The sequence below is a fragment of the Chenopodium quinoa genome, unplaced genomic scaffold, assembly GCF_001683475.1.
Source record: "Chenopodium quinoa cultivar QQ74 unplaced genomic scaffold, ASM168347v1, whole genome shotgun sequence".
NCBI lineage: Eukaryota > Viridiplantae > Streptophyta > Magnoliopsida > Caryophyllales > Amaranthaceae > Chenopodium > Chenopodium quinoa.
Genome location: NW_018745080.1, coordinates 1,841,838 through 1,863,904, shown reverse-complemented (window position 1 = coordinate 1,863,904; position 22,067 = coordinate 1,841,838). Strand labels below are relative to the sequence as shown.

Here is a 22,067-nt window from a genome sequence, read left to right as displayed (position 1 = left end):
ATTATTTTTTTGAAAAACTTACAATATGGATTTGATGGGCCATAAATTGAAATTGATATTAGTATACTTTAGAGAGTCTCACCATTGAGAAATTACATTTCACATAAGTTGCTAAATTGAGAAATGGGTTAGATATCACCATTGCAGAACAACTCATTGTGTATTTTAATACTCAAAGTTGAGTCTCACTAATGGAGATGGTGTAATACTTTAACAAACATTTGATTTTACTACCCACACATGATTTTTTTCTCTTTATTTTTTATTTTTTTTTATTTGATTTGCATGCTGAAAAAAATTATTTGGCTAAGGTTGGGGTCGTTTTGGTCCTTAAGACATTAGTTTGCGGTCATAATTATAAATTTTTTTAGGCTTGATTCAAGTGTCATTTAAAAAAAGAAAAAAGAAAAGAAAAGAAGAAAGTGTCATTACTTTCAAGTCGAAAATATTGCATGGTTAATTAAGGTTTATGAGGTCATATAGGCTCTTAACGGTAGTTTAAATTAGTGAAAGTATTACGAGAAATGTCTTTTTTTTTTTTGAAAAAAGAGAAATGTCTTGTTTTGCGTTTTATGAAATGACTTATTTTTGCTAAATTGAACTTAACTTATTTTTATTGAATTATTTCTTTTACCAAAATGTTGCCTTAGGGTTAGTTTTTTTTACCAAAATGTCGTAGGAGGTTTTTAATTTTTTTTTGTAAAATTTAATTTTTTTTTACCAAAATTGTCATTAAAAGTCAGATTTTAAATTTTTATTTTTATTTATTAATTTTTTTTTACCAATCTATTTAATTGGCCGTTACTCTCTCTGTTTCAAAAAAAAAACACCCCAAATTGATTGGTATATTTGCCAACATGTAATTTTGACCAATAATATTAGATTATCATAATATAAATTATAAAAAGTTAATAATTGAAAATTATACGTCGAAGAGATTCTAACAATTATACATACATGTGACAAAATTTTATTTAATACCTCGAATATGAGTATAAAGATCTAATAGAGGTCAAAATGGTGTATGCAATTATGCAAATAGTGCAAAAGTTTAAAAAAATACGGAGTATTTATTTTGAAACGGAGGAAGTAAGATGAGAACAAAATATCTCTATTATATAAAAGAAAGGGATAGGCTATGGTGTCCACCTAAAATGACCACAAAACCCCCTCTTCTTTTGGAAAAGATAATTAAAAAAAAAAAGGAAACATAAAAAGAGGAAAGATGAATCAGTAGGGGTGTAAATGAGCCGAACTAAGTCGAGTACTACCTTGTTAATGCTTAAGTTCATTTAACATAGGCGACTCTAACCACGATCTTGAGCTTACAAGCGAGTTCAAAAATTTGTTCAAGCTCGTCTCATTTAGTACACTGTATGTTTCGCGAATGCTTCGTGTGCGGCTCATTTATTGAACGAGTTTATAAACGAGCATTTCTTGAACGAGCTTCTCTAATAAACAAGCTTTGTACTTTTGACATTTAAAAATCTCAAATCGTAATTGTTTCGGGGTTTTTTTGTGTGTCCTGCGGGAGAGTTACAACACCAAGACTGACCTCCGGCTGCTTGTACCTGCAAAACAACGGAGACTCCCGGGATGGGAGTTCCGCCTCCGACGATCAAGTTAGAACGTGTATGAGGAGTAAAGTGCGGAATGTAAATGTGATCAGGCTCCTCTTAGGAGAGGAGTAATCTTCCGGCTGTCTGAGACAGCCTCAATATCTGAGTGTTTTACTCTCTGATTTGTGTGGATTGAATGTGTATTCAATATATATCCCCTGTTTAACTAATGTAAATGATCAGTATTTATAGAGTCTTGGGGGTAAGTGCCTCTTAGGTTATTTTACCTAAGTTGATGGGCCTCTTCCCGCTTTGCGGTTTCTAGGGCTGTGGACTTAAAGCCCGCTTTTCCCTTTGGATGACACGTGTCATGCCCTAATTGGCTCATTGAGCGCTGAGCGTAAGGACACGTGTCGCATCAGCATAGGTCCATTTGCCAGGGGTATTTTTACCCCAAACATTAGCCCCTCAGAAGGAGTAATCTCTCGTTTAAGGGAGATTGTTCCTTTCGAAAGTAAGACACTTTTTCACTATTCACACACCTCTTTTGAATTTCTTTTGTGATTTATTCGTTAGAATATCATATTTTTAAATATCATATTTTTAAATAGTTATATGTAATAATTTATTGCATTTGCCCCATAATTTCGTGATTAATCAATTTATTACATGGTTATGACACACACAAAATGTGCATAATTACACTTCTACATTGGAATCCTTCTTTAACTCGACTCATTCTATGAAAGAGTATTAAATATTTAAATTTACTTACTTGTCCCTATCTATAAATATGAGTGAGAAATCAATAATAATCATGTTTCATAAATAATAAATGTAGCTTTTTCTTATAAAATAGAATTAAGGTTACATTAATTTTTTCTTGTTACTTATGATTATATAATTATAATTATATGATTCAGTTCACTTTTAATAATTGTATCATCTCATAATTAAATTATCACTTCTTATCATGCTTGTAAACAAGTCATTAAATAGAATTTATCAAACAATCCAAGAATCATAATCTTCTTATAATGATGTCACTTCAATTTTCAAAGTATTTAAAATATCTAATAAGATACTATGTGAATATTAAAAAATTCATACATGCATACATACCAAATAAAATTATGGTGAACAGCCACAACCACTAAAAATCATCTCACTCGATTCTCCTATATCGTAAAAATAATTATTGTCAAATGCATAATTAAAATATTTTAAGCCTAAAACAAGAAAAAACATTTTCATGTGAGAAATAAAAACTTGTAGGAAAACTTCTGAAACGACTACTATCATTAGTAACACATACACATCTAAATCCCTTCCAATTCAAAGTGGAATCTCGATTTTGATAACTTTGATATAAATTATTACTATAAAAAAATAACATTCATTAAGATATCTTTATTTAACTACAACTATAATAAATCATTTTATAATAAATTGAGACATTTAATGCAAGAAAAATAATCCCTCCATTTTTTAAAGTACGCATCACTTTAATCGGCATAATTTTTTAGGAGACTGACTTGAATTCTATAAATAATATGCACAAAAAAAATAATACATTGTATAAAATTTCATAGTATCAACTAATTATAATAAATATACGATCAAAATTATTAAAGGTAAAATAATGTTATGTATCAACAAAATGTATATTAAAGTATTTCAATTACTTTAGGATATATATATATTTTTTTTTTTACAAAAACTTTAGGATGATAAATTTTGGAGGGTATCCCTCCGTTTCTTTTTATTGGTTATTATCAGATTTTAAATATTATTCCTAATACTTCATCTGTTTTTTTAATGGGTTATGTATAGATTTTAAACACTATTCATAATACTCCCTCCGTCCCAAAATATATGAGACGTTGGACTTTTTTCACTATTCATGTATTAGTTTTGATCATAATTTTTTACTAACATAATTAAAAACATATTTTATCATAAAATATGTTTTTAAATAGGTATATATATAAAGTTTCAAAATATAATTTTAAAATAATTTTCATAATATTTAATTATATACAAATAAATTCAAAGTAGTGCATTGACATGTGTGCAATGTTGATTGTGTCATGTATTCTGGGATAGAGGGAGTATTAGATAATCTTCAAATTTACTCACAAAAATAAAAGAGTTGTGTGAGATCATGTTTGATTCGTCTCAACGAATGCTCTATTAATATTCAATCGTTATAATTTTAAAAGTATGTAATGAATAATAATCAAATAGGTGTATTGACAAACGTGTAAAAGTCAAAACTTATCCAATAAAAAGTGAAGAATGGAGTATTATACTTTAGATATAGGGTAATTTTGTGAAAATTTAAGAAAATTTTACTAACAATCACCATTATAATGACTACTTTGAGAACAACTAACTACCATTTATTTATTTTATTTTTTTGTGTAAAAAAACTCTATGAAAATCTACCACAAAAACCTTGAGTAACACAATTACATTTAATTTCTTGGCAATGACCTCCAATTGAGGAAGCTAAAAAATCGGTCGTTTCAACGACAAGGGAAGGGTGGAGGGGCGGTTTTATTGACCTGAGAAGGGATGGGCTATTTGGGGGATGGGGGTGGTTTCGATAGTATAGGTGGGTCGCCGAGTGTTTTTAGGGGTAGGGAAGGGCCGACCGACTGTTATCGGTTGCTAGGGGAGGCAGGCGGTCAAATTTCGGTCAGGCTGGGGGTTGGGGCTGAGGGGAGGAAGGATGGTAGCTGGCTGGGAAGGGTTTTTAATTTTTTTTTTCTTTTTTTTTACAAAAAAAATTTGGACCAATTATGTTGTGACACATCACACATGGCTTTTACAAAATAAAAGTCACCCTTTCTTTAAGTCAATGGTAAATCGACCCAGTGGAAGAAAATCAACCCAAAAGTTCATAGTGCTCCCTAATTAATGTAAGTTGGGATTATTGAGAGTAAATTGCTGAAAGTTCGGATTAATAAATTAAAGTGATTTTTTCTAAAAATTAAAACTTAAATTTTGGAAGCACCCAATATAATAGATCGAAAAGCGAAGAAAAGTCGAATTCAGGGTAAATTGGAGGATGAAATGGAGTCGTTTGACTCTTGGAATTACCCTTTTTAATCTCTTTAGTTTTAATAAAAATGTATTCATTTAATGGAAGTGGTGTTACTTATATTTGTTAGGAGATGTAGCAAAATTTCAATTTCAGATTTACATAAACCCGTAGTAGGTGTTGTTAAACCCATTTGTATGTGATATCGGTAAAAGTCATTACAACATCATGACCTTGTATGAGAATATATACTCCTTCTGTCTCACAATATAGATTTTGTTTTCCTATTTTAGAGACCCAAATGTTGTTCTTGTTTCTATTTTTGAATAGTATGTAAAGACCATTATACCCTTATTTTTTACTTTATTCATTGAACTTCTTAATTTACCCTTAACTTATTCACTTGCATTGTACTTTTTCACTTTCTCTCTCTAACTATTGTCTATAATTGAACTTTTCACTTTTTTCCCCTTAAATTATCCACTTGCCTTATACTTTTGTCTAGTTCTTTTCCACTTCTCCTCCCATTTCTTAAATACTGTGAAAAAAACACAATAGGAACTATATTATGGGACGGAGGGAGTATAAGATATGATTTTGTCAGATCACAAAGAAATGTGATTGACATGTATGAAGCATAGATCTCAAGAGGATTTTATCCATTTGAATTACTGGGGTCCCTTAGGGTAAGACATACTGATTTTGGGTTGTCTCCGTCATTTCAGCAATATTCATAGACTTTTAATTGTATGTTAGAAAATACCTTGCACAATACGAAACATCATCACCAATTTCCCTCGTTCTATCAATAGTCTCATCGCATGTTTAAATGTATATTGGTAAGCCTTATATGCGTTGTCCTCAATCGTTGTAATAGCTAAAAGGTAAATATCGTTAATGACCTTAATTGATATTGTGTAAGGACTTCTTATGCCAATAGTAACTTATGGTACTTACTATCCTTTTGTTTGTTGTAAACTCAGTTCAATTAATGTAATTTCAACTTGTTTTTAAAAAAAAATCTTTAAAACTTACAAAGAATTGATACAAGTTTTGGTGTATGAAAATATTTAAAAAATGTTTACATAAAACCTTTATAAAGCCCACCTGTCTCATAATTAGACAATCATATAAAGACCCGTCCCATTTATTTATTAGACGGATCTAACCCACATTATAACTATGGCGGGTCATGGCTTTTAAAGGCCTCCATTCCTATTTCCTACCTCTCTGAGTTATTTCATTGAAGCGCACTCAACGTTCTCCATTGAAGCGTTCTCCGTTGAATCTAATTCTTGTATCCCCCATTGAAGCAGCTTCTAAGGTAAGTTGTTTGTTGTTGTTATCATCACATCAATTTCACAATCTAGGGTTTATATTTGATCTAATTTAATTTAATTATCAGTGCTTTAAGTTTAGGGTTCGCAAATTCTTAGATTATGAAACATCATAGCCAAAAGAAAAGAAAATTATGAACGTAATTTGATTATTGAATCAAGTATCCCTAAAATTATGTATTTTTCGAGATAATTCAATATGAAATCAAATCTCTTTTCCCCGGGCCTGGGGCGGCCGCCCCTCCTGCCCTGCCTCAGGGACGGGCCTGCTGGCCTGGGCCAATGGCGGCTGCCTCTCGTGCCCCGGCTCAGGGATGGGCCTGTATCGCTTGATTAAACTCAGTTAGTCACTCAGGAAAATAATCAAACACTTGGTGGGTCTCATTTGCCAGGTAATTTTCGATTGTCGGAGACTCTGGCAATGGCTCAACCGCAGAGTGCTCAAGCTGCACAAGTTCCAGGGAAGTCTAATGCCCGTGTTGTGAACCTAGGGACTAATAGTAGTAATGCTGGTGTCTCTTCGTCTGTGGGTGTTGCTGCTACTGGTTCTGCGAATACCAAGAAGAGTCATAATAAAAATTCTAGTAAGCCTCAAAGTTCTTCTGGGACTGGTGGTGGTACTCCGTTTAAGACAATGGAGCTTGCTCCGGCTGCTCGTAGGAAGAAAAGGAAGGTTCCGGAGAATAAATTACCTGAGAAAGTGGCAGCCCTTTTGCCAGAAAGTGCTATTTACACCCAATTATTGGAAATGGAAGCCAAGGTTGATGCTGCCCTTGCTAGAAAGAAAACAGATATTCAGGAAACTGTAAAAAGGCCTCCCTGTGTTCAGAAAACACTTCGTATATATGTGTTCAACACTTATGCCAATCAGCCACTTGAAAATGGTGAAAATAAGAGTTCCGAAACTCCTACTTGGACGCTTAAGATAATTGGGAATATATTGGAAAATGGGGGTGATTCCAGCTCCGGGACTATGGATAATAGGTCCACTCCTTTCCCAAAATTTTCTTCTTTCTTCAAAAAAATAACCATATGCTTAGATCAGACCCTTTATCCTGACAACCATGTAATAGTATGGGAGAATTCTCGTTCTCGTTTGCTTCATGAAGGATTTGAGGTTAAAAGGAAGGGAGATAAGGAATTTACCGCAATTATAAGGCTTGAAATGATTTATGATCCAGAGAAGTTTAAACTATCAGCTGCTCTTACTCAAGCTCTTGGACTTGAGGCAGAAACTCGCCCAAGAATCATGGCTGCATTGTGGCACTATGTGAAGATTAAGAAGTTGCAAGACTCGAATGATCCAGCATTCTTTATTTGCGACCCACCTCTACGAGAAGTGTTTGGTGAAGAGATGGTTAAGTTTGCTGTGGCTTCACAGATTCTCACTCAACATTTAACTCCTCTACAACCCATACATTTGGAGCATAAGATTAAGCTTTCTGGAAACAATCCCAGCGGAAGTATGTGTTATGATGTGCTTGTTGATGTTCCTTTTCCTTTAGAGAAGGATATGTCTGCAGTCCTGGAAAAGATGGAGAAATGCAAAGAAATAGATGATTATGACAAATCCATTGCTGCTGCTATAAAGAAGATCAATGAGCATCGGCAAAGACAAGCTTTTTTCCTTGGCTTTAGTCATTCACCTGCAGAGTTTGTTAACACATTAATTGCTTCTCAGGATAAAGATTTGAAGGTTGTTGCTGGTGACGCAGTTCAGAATGCTGAGAAAGAGCATCGAAGTGACTTTTTCAACCAACCTTGGTAAGGAACATTACTATTTCTCACTGGTCATTAAATATATTAGGCACCATTATAGCATAATATATGCTTGGCGTTACCTTAATTAATTTTCTGTAATATATAATCAGAGATTGAGCATATAACGGGTAAAGAATGCACTTCCATTAAACTCCCCTCTCAATTTATAAGGTATTATAAGATATATTTTTAGTCCAATTCTTAAGGGGCTTAGGTATATTAACTGTGAATCTCACACACCTCTCATGGAGATTCAATGAAGACGGAATAAATTTTCCTTGTAAATGTAGTTGGATTTTGATCTTATAGTGAAACTTGAGAATTTTTTCTTGTTGTTTATTTGTCCATATGGAATGCAATTTTGGACATTGATTACTTGATTATTTATTGTGAAGTGAGATGGATTAACTAAACATATTATGTAGCCTGTGTAGGATGGACAGTTGCCTAAATAAAATACTTTGCTTCTAATGCAGTGCTATTGCCATCATTATTTGTTTTCTTGGAGATTAGAGAGTATTATACGGAGAGAAAATTAAAAACTTTTTATGATATGAAAAAATGAATTTGATTATATATTTCAGTATATTGGCTATTCCTAGATTTTCATGCCTCAGTTTAGATTTCAGGTTGCTTCTTCTTAAAGTACATTCCTAAACTGTATATTGTATGTTCTTGTACATGTGTTAAAAAGTCTCATTTCTCAACACACCAAATTTGTTGTAACCTGTAATTTGAGCTTTAAAACTTAATCTTGTCGATAGCTCCCACATTTTAAACATGTCCTAATCAATTTAATCCAGTACCTCTAAACCTAAGAGGTTAAAGATGGTAATAAAAGTATGGGTAAAGAGAGAAAAATAAAGGACAGCATAAGTATTGTGATAGAGGGAGGAAAGAAGTTTGGTGTATGGGAAAGAGAAGAATTGTATTAAATTACGAATATCTCTTTGGGAATGCCTTATTAGGATGGTGTGGAAAGCAAAAGTATTACTCTACATGCTGATCCCCTTTATTCAATAATTTTCAATTTTGCCATGTCTACTTGTTGGGGGTTCTTGTTTCCCAAACAAGTATTGTTATAGTTTGGTAAAAAGACATAGCAGCCTTTGATCGACACAACTGGGGTGTCTGTCAGATTATGTGAAGTTTAATCACCCTTTGGTATACAAAGGAAGTTAGTATCTATCTACAATAACTATAATATATAATAAATGCAAAATCTAAATATTTTTGGCAATCCTCTTAGAAATTTTTTTCTTACAATTTAATATTTTCCTTTCCATCTGGCTATCAATCCTATCATATTTCTTCCATGTACAACTAATTAAAATAATATTTTATATCTTCAATATATTATATTCGGGTCCTCTACGGCAAAAATAGTGGTAACGGGTAGTTTTTAGATGTCGAATAGGAGTAGCTAGTAGTTTTATTAGTAGTTTTATTAGCTAGTAGTTTTGTTAGATATCAATGTAGCGGTTGATATTAGAGTGTTTGGCAAAAATAGCGGTTGAGATATTAGACTACAAGCAAAGCCATACATATTATATAAAAAGTAACCAAAAATTTTAAATGCTAACATTTTTTATGTTTAAGAAAAGTTACCAAAACGCTACCTCGACCACTATTACATGAAGCGCTACCTTACCAAACACTTATTTTTTTCTTACTAGAGTTTTGACTTGTCCAAATGCTAACCACTACCTAAAATGCTTCCGTCAAACATTTTCAAAAACTCAAAAAAATGATGAACTTAGATGAAGCAATGCGTTAAAATAAAATTTTATTAAAGCAAAAATTCATTTTATTATGTTAATTCAAAACCGATGTAAATTTCTCTTTTAATTATGTAGAAAATTATTGCTTTATCATGTCACAAGAATTACTTTATACAACAACAAAGCCTTAGTCCCAAAATGATTTGGGGTCGGCTAACATGAATTGTCATAAGGAATCGTACGATATACAGAAACAGACATAACAAAACCATTATTTAAAAGATTTTGAAAAAAGGTGAGTAAAGTGAGTAAATGAAAGAGCATTCAAGAAAAAATAAGGGAGTTTTAAAAGAGAATCAAGAATAAAATTCAAGAAAGTTTTAAAAGAGTGGTTAAAACATTCAAGTTGAACGCATAAGGTTTGAGAAAACTTTAGCAAAGGAAAACAATACTTTATACGTAGTACTCAAAGAGTAAAGACACCATGAAGTTTGTCCTACAACTTTTTATATAATTCTTTTTGTTAGATATCGTAGAAGGCTAGAATATTTCCTTTTTTTTATTTTTATTTTTAAATAGAGCGTATATTAATTTAAGGATGATACTCTCTCACTCACTTTCCGTTTTCATCCATTTTCTCAAGTTCTATTCACTTTTACTTTATTCCTTTTATAATTATCTTTTATTTATTTTTTTTATCAACTACAACCTCACTTTGTGGAGCCAACTATGTTAAATACATCCCTTACTCACCACCCCTCTCTTTTCTTTAAAGCAAAAGTAGTCGCATGCATGGTTTTGAAAACGGAAGGAGTATAATATATATGAGCATAAATTTTTAGAGTTAATTTTTTTTTTAAATTTTAAAATACATATCAACTATGACATGGGTCAAAATGTGCAAAGTTTTCCCACCATATTCTTTTCAATTTAAAAAATAAAAAATTTAGAAGTATTTCTTTCTATTTTTAACTACTATATACAACTCTATATGAGTTATTGGATCTTGCCTCTCTGATATACATAATATACTTTTATACTGAATCCATTAATAACATATCAATAAATAAGGAGTTGTAAATATATACAAGTAAATTTACAACTACCCAGGTTGATAATCACTTTGCATATTTTGAAAAGTAGTATGTAGTGTGTATAGTATATAGTAAGTAATCTTAACAATAAAATAAAATAAAATGTAATATACTCCTGTTCTTTTTTTATTTTTCTACTTTCCGTTTTGATATGTTTTATTTTTTATTTTTTTATCTTTATTCCTTTTTTGTTAAGGAAAATTTCCACTTTTATCACTTTTTACCCAACTACATGATCCACATAAAACAATATAATAATAGCAATGTTTTTAAACAATTTTCTTTCTTCTACTTAAAAAGTAATAAAAAAAAGGACCTACTTTCCACTTACTATGAACCGTAAGTAGGAAGATAAAAAAAAGAACGGAGGGAGTGTATATATAAGGAAAAAACTACTACATATAATTTATAATATTGTTAGAAACAAATTTCATAATTTTTATTATTAAGTTCATATATCGCACAAACACACGAGTTCTAACCTAAATTTTTGATTTTAAAATAAAATTTTGAAATGATATGGGCACCTTATCATACATTTCATAAAGGTAATGAATATTTTTAGATATTTTTACATTGACTAATAGACTGGAAGGTGACTTTGTTCTTGTTAAATTAAAAAGATTTTCCCATATTCCCTACAATTTTGTTTTCATATTTTCAAAATAATATCTAAAAGTATCAATAGCCTTAATGTCTCTTATACAACCCTAATATTTTTCTATAGGTGTAGGTTGAAAACGATATTATATGACAAAAATTCTAGTTATGAGTATTTATTTGATGTAAAGATATACAATGGTATTTTGGTATAGTTATTGTTAAACTAAAAAATCATTGCATTTCATTATCTCTTGTGCATGGTACTAAATCTAGGCCGCACAACTGTCAACCACATTGTAAAGGAATTTAAGCTTACTGATATATTAGGCCGTCATAGCCGCATTCCACCCGCATTGCCCGCAAAAGTGTTTATATGGCCATCATCGCGATCAAGATCACATCCAAGATTTAAAATCATGTCCCTTGATTTTTTTATTTTTTCAAAAAAATAAATAAATTATCTTCGTACTTTTTGTTTAGATATGTTCTTTTTTATACTTTTGCTTTATTTCTATTTTTGTAAAGGAAATTTTCACTTTTACCCTACCTTGCCCCAATTCAGATTGACATTATACTATTAAATAATACCAATGTTTCAACACAACTTTCCTTTTCCTACCCAAAAAGTTTTATGTGAAATACTTGAAGGCTTATACTCGAAGACACTAGGTTGTAGGGCCTCCCTTTAAGAATTCCTAGAAACATTGGAAAAATTACAATGAATCCTTTTCTAGCATACAGTAGACAATTTCATTAAAATCTCGTGAGTATCATAAAGCATTTAACCTTACTAGTTGAGGTGAATAAGTGATAATCAAGACGTATGAGGTACTTGCATTTATAACTTACTAGGCTTTTAGATCAATATTAGAGCTAATTCTCTATTTTAGTGTTGTTCCATGCATTTCTTAGATAACCCTTAGCCAGCGAATCAAAAATTACCTTCACATAGCTAGAGTTTCTTTTTCATTCTTTATTTTTTGAAATCATTTTACATTGGAACAGACTATGCATTAAAATAGCTTTATCATCTTACCATTTTCCTCCATGCATTCTAGTTCTTATTTTGTGCATCTATTTTTTCATAATTCTTATGGTTAATAATTATGGAATAATATAGTTTCTTATGCTTGAAGTATTTCTAGGTTGCGTATTATTTTGTATTAGTTTGATAATAGTATTGTCCCTTCATTTTTTTTTACTGTCACCGACAGTCACAAGTACTAATAATGTCACCAGTTTAGGTATGCGTTCGATCTTGTACATGGGACGTATGCTGGCTTGTGAAACATAACTTACACAAATCATTTAGAAGACAATTTTAATTGCTCTATGAGATAATAATGTTGACTTTTCCTGGTTTTTTGAATAGGGTTGGTTAGGTCGGAAAGTAAAATAATTTCAGTTTTGGACTTGGTGATTTTTTAGGCGGGCTGTTTTTGGTTTCAGACTGCAAAGTTATGATCATAACTAACTCTAATTTTTTCTGGTGGTGTTGAATTCAGTAGTTGGATTTGGCTATCGGGTTGACTTTTAGTCCTGTCTTAATTTCTTCATGCCTGTTAAATACTTTTTCCTGGCTTTTGGAATTTTGCTACTCTAATGTTGTAATTTTCTATTTATTTGATAGGGTCCTAGATCAACTTTCGTTTTGAAATCATGTCATCAACTCTTATCCTGAACTTTGATAACGTATGTTGTAGGTGTTTATTTCTATTCACCCAGACTGTTATGCCATTTGTTGGTAGAATGAGGGGACACTAGCTGTATCTGGACAGTGGATGTGGTTGAATTTTGTGATTGAGAGTGAAGTTTTGTACAAGGAGTATCAATCTAAAGATTACTAGAACATAAAGATGGTGAGATACATGGGCCCTAGGAGCTTTTGAGAACTGGAAGAAAGTATAAATTTAATTTCAATTTCAAAAGCTTGGACTCTAAAACACTATATTTATATTTTGTTAAGCTTTTGTGTGTTCAATAGCTAAAGTCTTTTCTCCCAGTAAATCAATAGAGTTAATCAACTAAGAGATTCATTTTTTCTTATGAAAAATCAAATTTTCAAATACACAACTCTCAGGTTAGTACACAAAGCATTAGCACACCCATACTAAGCTACCCATTAAGTACACATATGCAAGGTGTCCAAGAGGGGATTGAGGGATACATCACCAAGACTTTGTTAGAGGAGTGTGACAGCATTTGTCTTGAAGAGGAAGATGAAGGGTGTATCATCAAATGACCTTAGAGTTGGTTAGCTTTGGGAATGGAGTCAATGATGAGAGTAGTATACTAGATAAGTACCCTAGCATTGGTGAAGTGATGACTCTTCTATCGTAGGGTACTAGGGTACCCTAGCATTGGTGAAGTGATGACTCTTCTATCGTGAGCTCAATACTAGGTAGGGCTTCTTGGTGGCCAATGAAGAAAGAGGGGAGATAAAAGAGTATTGCTAGCAAAACTTGGAAGCAGAAGAAGACAGAAAGATGACTGTTGGCTCGAGAGAGAGAGAGAAGAAAGAGAGGCAGTTGGTTTGGGACCCTTGTTCAGTTTTTCAGGCAGCCACTTAAGTAGCAAGGTTTTGATTATTGATTAATCACCTTTGGCTGGGAGATTGCCTGGCTGATGATCAGTTCTCAGCCATATAGCTGACTACTTAGAAGAAAAAAAAAACCCATATAACTCTGTTGGTATTGAAATCTTTGTCTCATTTGGACTCTTTGGGTCTGAGCAATGTGCTTTTTGCTATGATTTCAGCTGATTAATCAAAAAGCGAATTGCCCTAATTTTGGGTAAGATATGTGCTAGTAGCAAAGAGTATCTGATTAAGCTTTAAAGGTGCTAAGAGCTGGAGGGATTACTATGTAGTTGCGGTTGCAAAGAAAGATTTATCTACTCTCAGGTTATTGTAAGATTTTGCTTTGGGTTGACTTCATTGTGAAACAATTTCGGTAGGCTGGTTGTTGTGGAAAAGAACATGTTTGGGGTCAAGGAAGTTGCAATGCTTGTTTCTTCGTTCTTCTAATGGTCTGGTTGCTTGATTATTGTTCTAATAATTTTTGTTTGTTCATTCTAGGGTTGAAGATGCTGTTATGCGTTACGTGAATCGCAAAACTGCCAGTGGAGGTGATGCTGCAGGAGCTACATGATTTGTGATATCTAATTAGGTACAAGGTTATTGCATGTTGAATACTGATGATTGGACCTCTATTTTTGGCGTCACAAAACATAATGTGAGATGCTTTTTTGTTCAAAAGATACTAGCACCCTAGAGTAGATAGCATGTCAATATTATCACAGAGATGAAGTGAGGACTTCAACTGCCTTGTATCTCATAAGGAAATATTAGTATTTCTAGCAGTATTCTGAGCATGCGTATTCTTATTCTCTTGTTACTAGCTCTAGTTTGGAATGAGATTAAAATGTCAGCTAGTAACCTCCTTTTAATGTCCTATTTCTTCGTTAAATAACTAGTTCATTTTTTGTAGTTTCACATCATGAGTAATGTAATAGCTAGGATTGTAGAAATTGTGATAATTTTTAGCCATCAACAGAAGAGGTGTGACCATGTGAGTGCTTTGTTTCACATTCGCATTTGTTGAATTGATTCTTGTACGTATCTCTTCAATTGAAAAGTAATCTTTATCATGGTTGCTACCGTGTAACTCCATAAAGATGTAAAATGCTATGGTTGGTTTGGTCTGAGGTTCAACCTGTTCCGTGTACAGAAGAAGGAAAAATGAAGTTCGGTTCAAAAACTTCAGGAAGGTTTATACAGGGTAAATGAATAAGGTTAGGTTTCTAGTATTTGCCACGACTGGGATCTAGTAGATCTAGGAGCGAAATCAACACAAGATCAGGTTGAATCTGCTTGATCATCTTTTAGATATCGGAGCGAAAGCATAACAAAAACAGGTTGAATTTCTCCAGTCTTCTAGTAGATGTGGGAGCAAAAGCAACACAAGAACAGGTTGAATCTTCTCCGATCTTAGAATGTTAAATATACAAAATAGAATAGGAAAATACATTAATTGAGTAGATAAGATTTGTTTTCTTGCTTTAGCTTTTACATAATATTCTACAAAGAATGTAGAATATTGAATATGTATGTATATTTGTTAAAAATAATAGTCCGACAAACAAGCAAAATCATGTATAAATGGTTTAACCGTATAGAATTTGCAGTTTCAGATTATATTGATAAGTAATAGTTACTCCGTACTAAACTAGATTAAGGCTCTGTTTGTTTCAAGGGAAAAGCCTTTCCCTGAAAATAGTTTTCCTATTTTCTATTGTTTGTTTTGGACCGGCCTATAAAATGAAAAATAAGTCTAGAAAATACTTTTCCATTGAGGCCCAAATATTTTCCCTAAAAAATCAAGGTATTCCTGTCTTCCATCGTTTCTCCTGCTCGCTGCTCTCTCTCTCTCATCCTCAAGCTCGCTGCTTCAAGATCTGCTCTCACAAGGTAATTTCCTACTTATTCTGTTTCCTTTCTTTGATTGTTTGCTTCTTTATTGGATTCAACTGGTTTATTTGATTCAACTGCTCTCGAAATTCTAGGTTAGGTTTGTGATTAATTAGGGTTTGTTAATATTCTTCTGTATTAAAGAACAAGTGAAGTAATAATGAAGAATTCTGGAATTTGGTTGAATTTTTGCTATTGATTTGGGAATTAGGGTTTGCACGTAAAATCAATTGCTGGACTTCTGTACTTTGGCTGCTTCCAGTGTAATGTGATGAAGCTTCTGTGTATGAATGTGACTGATATCGATAATATGCTTATTTATGATGTTGGCTGTAAATTTCCATTAGCGGCAAAAATTCAGCTCTAGTTATACAAGAATTGGAGCTGTGATCATCTATGTTAGTTGATAACTGTCGATATATATAGTATGTAGTAGAATAATAAGGCTAGCTGATGTTCAGAAGTGTCTGCTATAGTATAATCTTAGGCTATCCTAGTTGATAACTTTCTATAGTAATATTTGTAGTAGAATAAACCTGCTTAGCATTCTTACTGTTGTTGCTGGATTATTGATGTTTAATCAATATCTTGAATTCATGTTATAAAAGTATGTAGTATTATTAGTATATAGTTTCTGTTATTAACTGGTTTTTTGCTGAAGTATAATGTTGCATTGCATTGCTTTGCTGTACCTAATATAATGAATGGTATACCACTTTGCTTTCTTCTAGTGTAGTTTGAGCAAAATTGCTTTGCTGTTTGTAGTCTAGTGTTTTCAGCACCTCCTCTGCCCACACTATCCCTGTCTCTGATAGGGATACATGTTCTAAAATAACTAACCTTTGTCTTATGGGGAAACTTTTTGGTGAAAATCTCTATAAGCATGTTATTGAGGGTAAGCTTAGAGTTGTTTTGTTAATTGTTGTTGTAAGTGTGTTGTTGCCGTTGAGTTAGATTGATCACTTTGATAATACCATCAATCATCATAATTTTCTTTTTTCTGATTAGTATTAGTTATGGAACCGGAGCGTGGATTGTCTACCCAAAAATCATCTAAGGTATAACTTTGCCCAAAAACCACTATCGAATTAATATACATATAAGTATGCTTAACCTTTTGTTTTTTTGATGGAATTGATGTAGATGACTAATGATACTAAAGGCATTGTTATTGGTGTTGTGGCTGCTGTTATTGCTTGTTCTCTTGCTTTTCTTAACGAGCGTAGGTCTAAAACAAGAAGGCTAAAAATAATTAGGCAACCTTATATTAATAGAGATAGTCTGAGGTCGGAGATTGTTAATAGTGTTTTGTATTGTGGTGATACTCATTGTTTGGGTCAGATTCGTATAAGGCCTCAAGCATTTTTCAATTTGTGTAATATTCTAGTTGAAAGAGGACTTTTGAAAGAAAATATTCGAATAGGTGTTAAAGAACAAGTAATGATATTTTTATACATTTTAGGGCATAATGTAAGATTTAGGGCAGCAGGGGGAAGATTTTTCCGATCAATTTGGACCATACATCATTACTTTCATGTTGTTCTTAAAGCCATCCTTAAATTGTACCCAGATTTTGTCAAATCACAAGCCTCTCCTCTTCCATCTGAAATTCAAAACAACCCTAGGTTTTTTCCTTGGTTTGAGGATTTCATAGGAGCTATAGATGGGACACATATACGTGCATCTGTCCCAATTGAAATGCAAGGTCGATTTCGTGGTAGAAAGGGTGGGACAACCCAAAATATGCTAGGTGCTGTTGATTTTGATATGAAATTTACATATGTGCAAGCAGCACATATGTAAATTTCATAGGTGCTGGTAGAAAGGTCTTGCAAGATGCGCTCAAAAAGGGATTTAAGGTTCGTAAAGGTACTTTAAGATTATTTTTTTGTCCGGTTTCTTTTATGTATTGGTTATAAGTTAGTAACTATGACAAATTTCTTTAAATTGTAGGATAGTATTACCTTGCTGATGTGGGGTATGGTGACCGTAAAGGATTCATGCCTCCATATAGGCGTACTCGCTACCACTTGAAAGAGACAATCCACCAATTATTTAATCTTCGGCACTCCTCACTAAGAATGGTTGTAGAAAGGGCATTTGGAGTATTAAAGAAGCGATTTCGTGTCTTGGATGCTAAGCCATTTTGGGCGTATGAAACCCAAGTAGATGTAGTTCTAGCATGTTGTGTGTTACATAACTACCTTAGAGGTGTTGACCCAAATGACCCAATTACAAGAAAAGTTGAAGTAGAGATGACATCACAAGATTTACAACACATGGGCGAAGCACGTACTCGAGGGAAACAATGAGAAGAAAACCAACAAATTGAAAGGAAGAGAATGGCCATTGCAACGGCGATGTGGACTGTATACAAGAAGGCTCGAATTTGATGGGCTTGGCATATGCATCTTTAGATAATTAGTTCATTAATTATGTATTTTATATTCTATAACAGTTTATCTTTTTAAAGATAACATTTTCAGTGATTATGTATTTTCAGTGATCAGTAGTGATGCTGTAATATTATGTTTTTTTTTCTTTCAGATTCTAATGCTACAGTGATTGTTCCAGGTTATAAAAGAAGAGAAAAAGGTCAACTTTCGTTGGTCAAAGGACATGTCAAAGGAATTTCTCGATTTTTTAGCTGAAGAACTTAAAAAGGGAAACCGGCCTAATAATACTTTTCGAACAAGTTCTTTTGTGGCTGCTGCGAAGATTATCTCTGAGAAGTTTCAAACCAATTGCACCTCAGAACATGTGGAGAATCATATGAAAACTGTGAGGAATGCATGGGTGGCTATATCAACAGTCCGAAACAACTCCGGGTTTGGATGGTACGATAACTTGAAGATGGTGACAGCATCTCCCACAGCATATGCTACTTATGTTAAGGTAGTGTTGTTTTATACACCTTTTCTAAACATGTTAATTTGTTTAATAGAGATTAATGGGATAATGTTTGTGATGGTGGTGCGCTGCTTCTTGCTTGTGTGTGTGTGCTGTGGTGAGTGCAGTGTGGTGTTCTGGTGAGTGCAGTGTAGGTGTTCTGGTGAGTGCATTGTGGGTGTTCTGGTGAGTGCAGTGTAGGTGTTCTGGTGCACTTGGAACAATAAAGCCACCTGTCTTTGATAGTCTCCAATACTGTGATACTAGCTTCCCCTCCGTATATGGGTAGGACCGTAGTAGTTCACTGGTTCCCTTTTGAGACTAGTACAACCATGGAGATAAATCCCTAGAGTTTTTTGTTTCTGAGATTTCTGCACTATTATCTGAGTTGTCTTAATCCTGAATTAAACTCATCAGTCTGAAGATAGAATGCATTTGGTTATTGAGAACTTGATGTTTGTGTATTGCTTGGCTAGATTTTGTCTTGTATTTGCCTCTCTGGCTCTTTAGTTTGGTTTTAAGCACTTTATAGTAGAGATCTTCCTGAAACTAAGTGAATTATGAATGTAACGACATTGTACAAATCTGGAACTAGTTTACTCAGCCAACTAGCATCATCCTAAATGGTAAATATTCCAACCCCCCCCCCCCCCTTCCCCCAAACAAAATATAACAAAAAATAAAAAATATTGCATAGTTTACTGTGAATAATGTATAGATCTGAGAACTGGTATACTCAGCCAATGCTCCTCTAATTCAATGACCTATAACAAGAGATTACATTCACTGAACCACCAGCATATATTGATTTTAGCCTTCAGTTTGCGTGCATATGACACACTAACATGAGTACTTCTGGCCAGTAGCTTAAGCTTTGCTAGTGTGGATTAGACGACCCTAATAACGTTTTATTTTTGCAGGAATATCCAAAATATGAAAAGTTTTTGAATCGAAAAATTGATATGTATGAGGAGATGGCTACAGTAGTGGGTAAAGATTTAGCACGGGGGAACTTCTCCAAGACATTTGCCGACATCGATGTTGATGCTTCAATGGAAAGTGGACAACCAAGTATGACTATTGATAGCGTGCCTTCCAAGGCTGAGAGTAAGGCTGAGAGTGGTACCTCGTCGGGCTCAAGGCCACATCGAAAGAGGTCTCGAATTGACGAAGGATCGGAAATGGAACACATTTCAGCACAACTTCAAGAAGTGGTTAGTGCTCTCAAAATTTTTTCAAACAATCAACTTGATGTGGAGAAGCTTTATGACGAAATTATAAAGATGGAGGACATTGAAGAAGGGGTGCATGTTGCGGCTTTTGATCACTTGGTGGAGCGCGAAATGCTTGCAAAAGCATTTTTGACAAAAAGCTTGCCACTACGCAAACTTTGGATCGAAAAGTTTGTCAAAGACCATAAACATTAAAGTCTGCTTGCTGGTAGTTTGCTCTTGCTGTCTTCTGCTTTGCCTTTTGTTTCCTGCTTCCTGTTGCTGTTTTGCTATAACTGCTATGCTGCAGCTTAAGGCTGCTGGAAGCTGCTTCTCCTGCTTCCTGGTTTGCTGTTGGCTGCTATATACAGCCGTTTTTCTTTTCTTATTTTTTTGCTGTTTGTTTGGCTTGGGTATTTGTATTCTTGGGTATTAGCAGAAATTTTTTATTATTAGTTTGAAGTGGTTAACATTTGTAGATCAAATATGAAGAACTATAGAATTTTAGCTCGTAAATCATTTACAAGGATGTTTTTGATGTTTTCTTATTACTAGTTTGGGTTTTGGAAAATAAATTTCCAAACAAACAAATAAAAATGGGATTCATAGAAAATGAATTTCCAAACAAACAAAGGAAAATGGGATACTTGGAAAATGAATTTCCTTACAAACAAAGGAAAACTAAACCAAATTTGAGTTTTCCTCCGGAAAATGGATTTTCATGGAAATTCATTTTCCATTAGATTTGTTTTCCGTCAAAACAAACGAAGCCTAATTAGCAAGATAGATATCTTACGTCTTCCTACATACATAAACTGATAGGATAAAATTCATATGATGTCGTAAAATTACCACTATTAAACATTTTAAAATGAAAATATTGATATAATGTGCACATCTTGGCGGATTCGTATGCCGTCTCATTTTAATGTGCCATATCTTGTTCGTCCCAATTTGCGATTACAAGATTTGTGATTTTAAAGAAATATTACAAGGTTCATTTGCCCTATAGGTCATAATTTCTTTTATCATTGTATTGGTTTACAATTAACGTACTCTCTTGATCTCTTCATTCACAATTTATTTATATATATATATATATATATATATATATATATATATATATATATATATATATTTATTTATTTTTTTTGGCAGCGTGTGATTAAGGGGTTTATTTTTAGGCTTAATTAAGCAGCTAAGCTATTAGAGACTTTTTTATATCCCTCTTGTTTGTTAAACCGAAGAAAAACTCTTTAATCACTCTTTGTGCACTTTGATTATCTTCTATATTATTTTTTTATCCACTATAGTTCAACGCAAATCAAATACAACACTTCACACTTTATAACAGACAAAATACTTTCATGAAATCAAAGGTGTATTAGAGCATTCACAATGAATAGATGCTTCCCTTGTAGCTTTGGGTTGCCACATCATTACTCCCAAACTACATTAATTAATAGTTAGAACCTCCACAATGACAAACTATTATTTCCATTGCTACTGTTTTGGTCGATTAAAAGTCCGAGTTTCCAGCCGTCGACTTTTGCTCCATTTTCATTGTTAATTTTGCTTCTATTTCTTCACTTTGTTTTACCGTCTGACAAATTCAAAGAAAACCCTATGAAAAATATAGGAATTAAGGGAATGGTTAATCCTAGAGGGCTAGATGTTTGTCGTGGAGAAAGAGAGAAAAATAGAAACGTGATGAACGACTTCAAATGGAAGGGTTTACTCCATTACTAAACTGATAGGTCATTTACAATCTAAAATTTTCTTTGTGGAGGTGTGGTACATCCGGGTTTTTGATAAAAGGCGGAATGAACATATAGTTGTTTTGTAAAGAACATATAGTTGTTTTTAAAAAAAAACATATAGCTGTTTTACAAATAACATCCAACTTTATGTTCTTTTTGTATATCTAATGAACATTCATAATATTATGTAATGAATATTATTTATATTCACCCACCATAATCTAAAGTCAAAATTTAAAGAACATTTCACAGTAAACAATGAATATTATGTCACAAATAAAAATACATTACACTGACAATCAAATAACACGAAGATAAAGAATATTATTTAACATTGTGTTCTTTATAAAATAGTGTCATGTTCATTGTTATTAATAGCTTTATGTTCTTTTTTTATATCTTATGTTTTTTTATCACGTTCATTACATTTTAAAAATATGTTCTTCTCACTTTATATATGTTCTTTACAACTCTATACCATGTTCTTTTCACTTTAACTAAATGTTCTTTACATTTCTATACAATGTTCTTTCCGCTTTTTTATTTTTTTTTTGAACGGATGTACCATGCGCATGGTATATCCACCTCTATGAACCACTGATTATTTACAATCAAGGT

At 32.9% G+C, this 22,067-nt stretch overlaps 1 protein-coding gene across 2 annotated transcripts; it reads left to right on the top strand.

The window, feature by feature from the left end:
- Nucleotides 1-5,794: 5,794 nt before the first annotated feature.
- On the top strand, nt 5,795-20,254 carry LOC110709727 (SWI/SNF complex component SNF12 homolog). 2 transcript variants are annotated; one of them, XR_002509028.1, is made up of 5 exons: nt 5,795-5,929; nt 6,335-7,706; nt 14,198-14,288; nt 14,850-18,484; nt 19,399-20,254. XR_002509028.1 is itself a non-coding variant. In XM_021887955.1 (3 exons), exons 2-3 carry the CDS (start codon nt 6,364-6,366, stop codon nt 14,268-14,270), a joined length of 1,416 nt encoding a protein of 471 aa, XP_021743647.1. In that variant the 5' UTR covers nt 5,796-5,929; nt 6,335-6,363; the 3' UTR covers nt 14,271-18,485. The 2 variants fall into 2 exon arrangements, 1 of the variants encoding a protein (XP_021743647.1); XM_021887955.1 differs by lacking the exon at nt 19,399-20,254 and having other exon boundaries at nt 5,796-5,929; nt 14,198-18,485.
- Nucleotides 20,255-22,067: the final 1,813 nt, after the last annotated feature.

Coding starts and splice junctions, on each gene's coding strand:
- LOC110709727 (XM_021887955.1), top strand. CDS start 6,364: ATGGCTCAACCGCAGAGTGCTCAAGCTGCACAAGTTCCAGGGAAGTCT. Junction 7,707..14,197: donor GACTTTTTCAACCAACCTTG/GTAAGGAACATT, acceptor TGTTCATTCTAG/GGTTGAAGATGCTGTTATGC.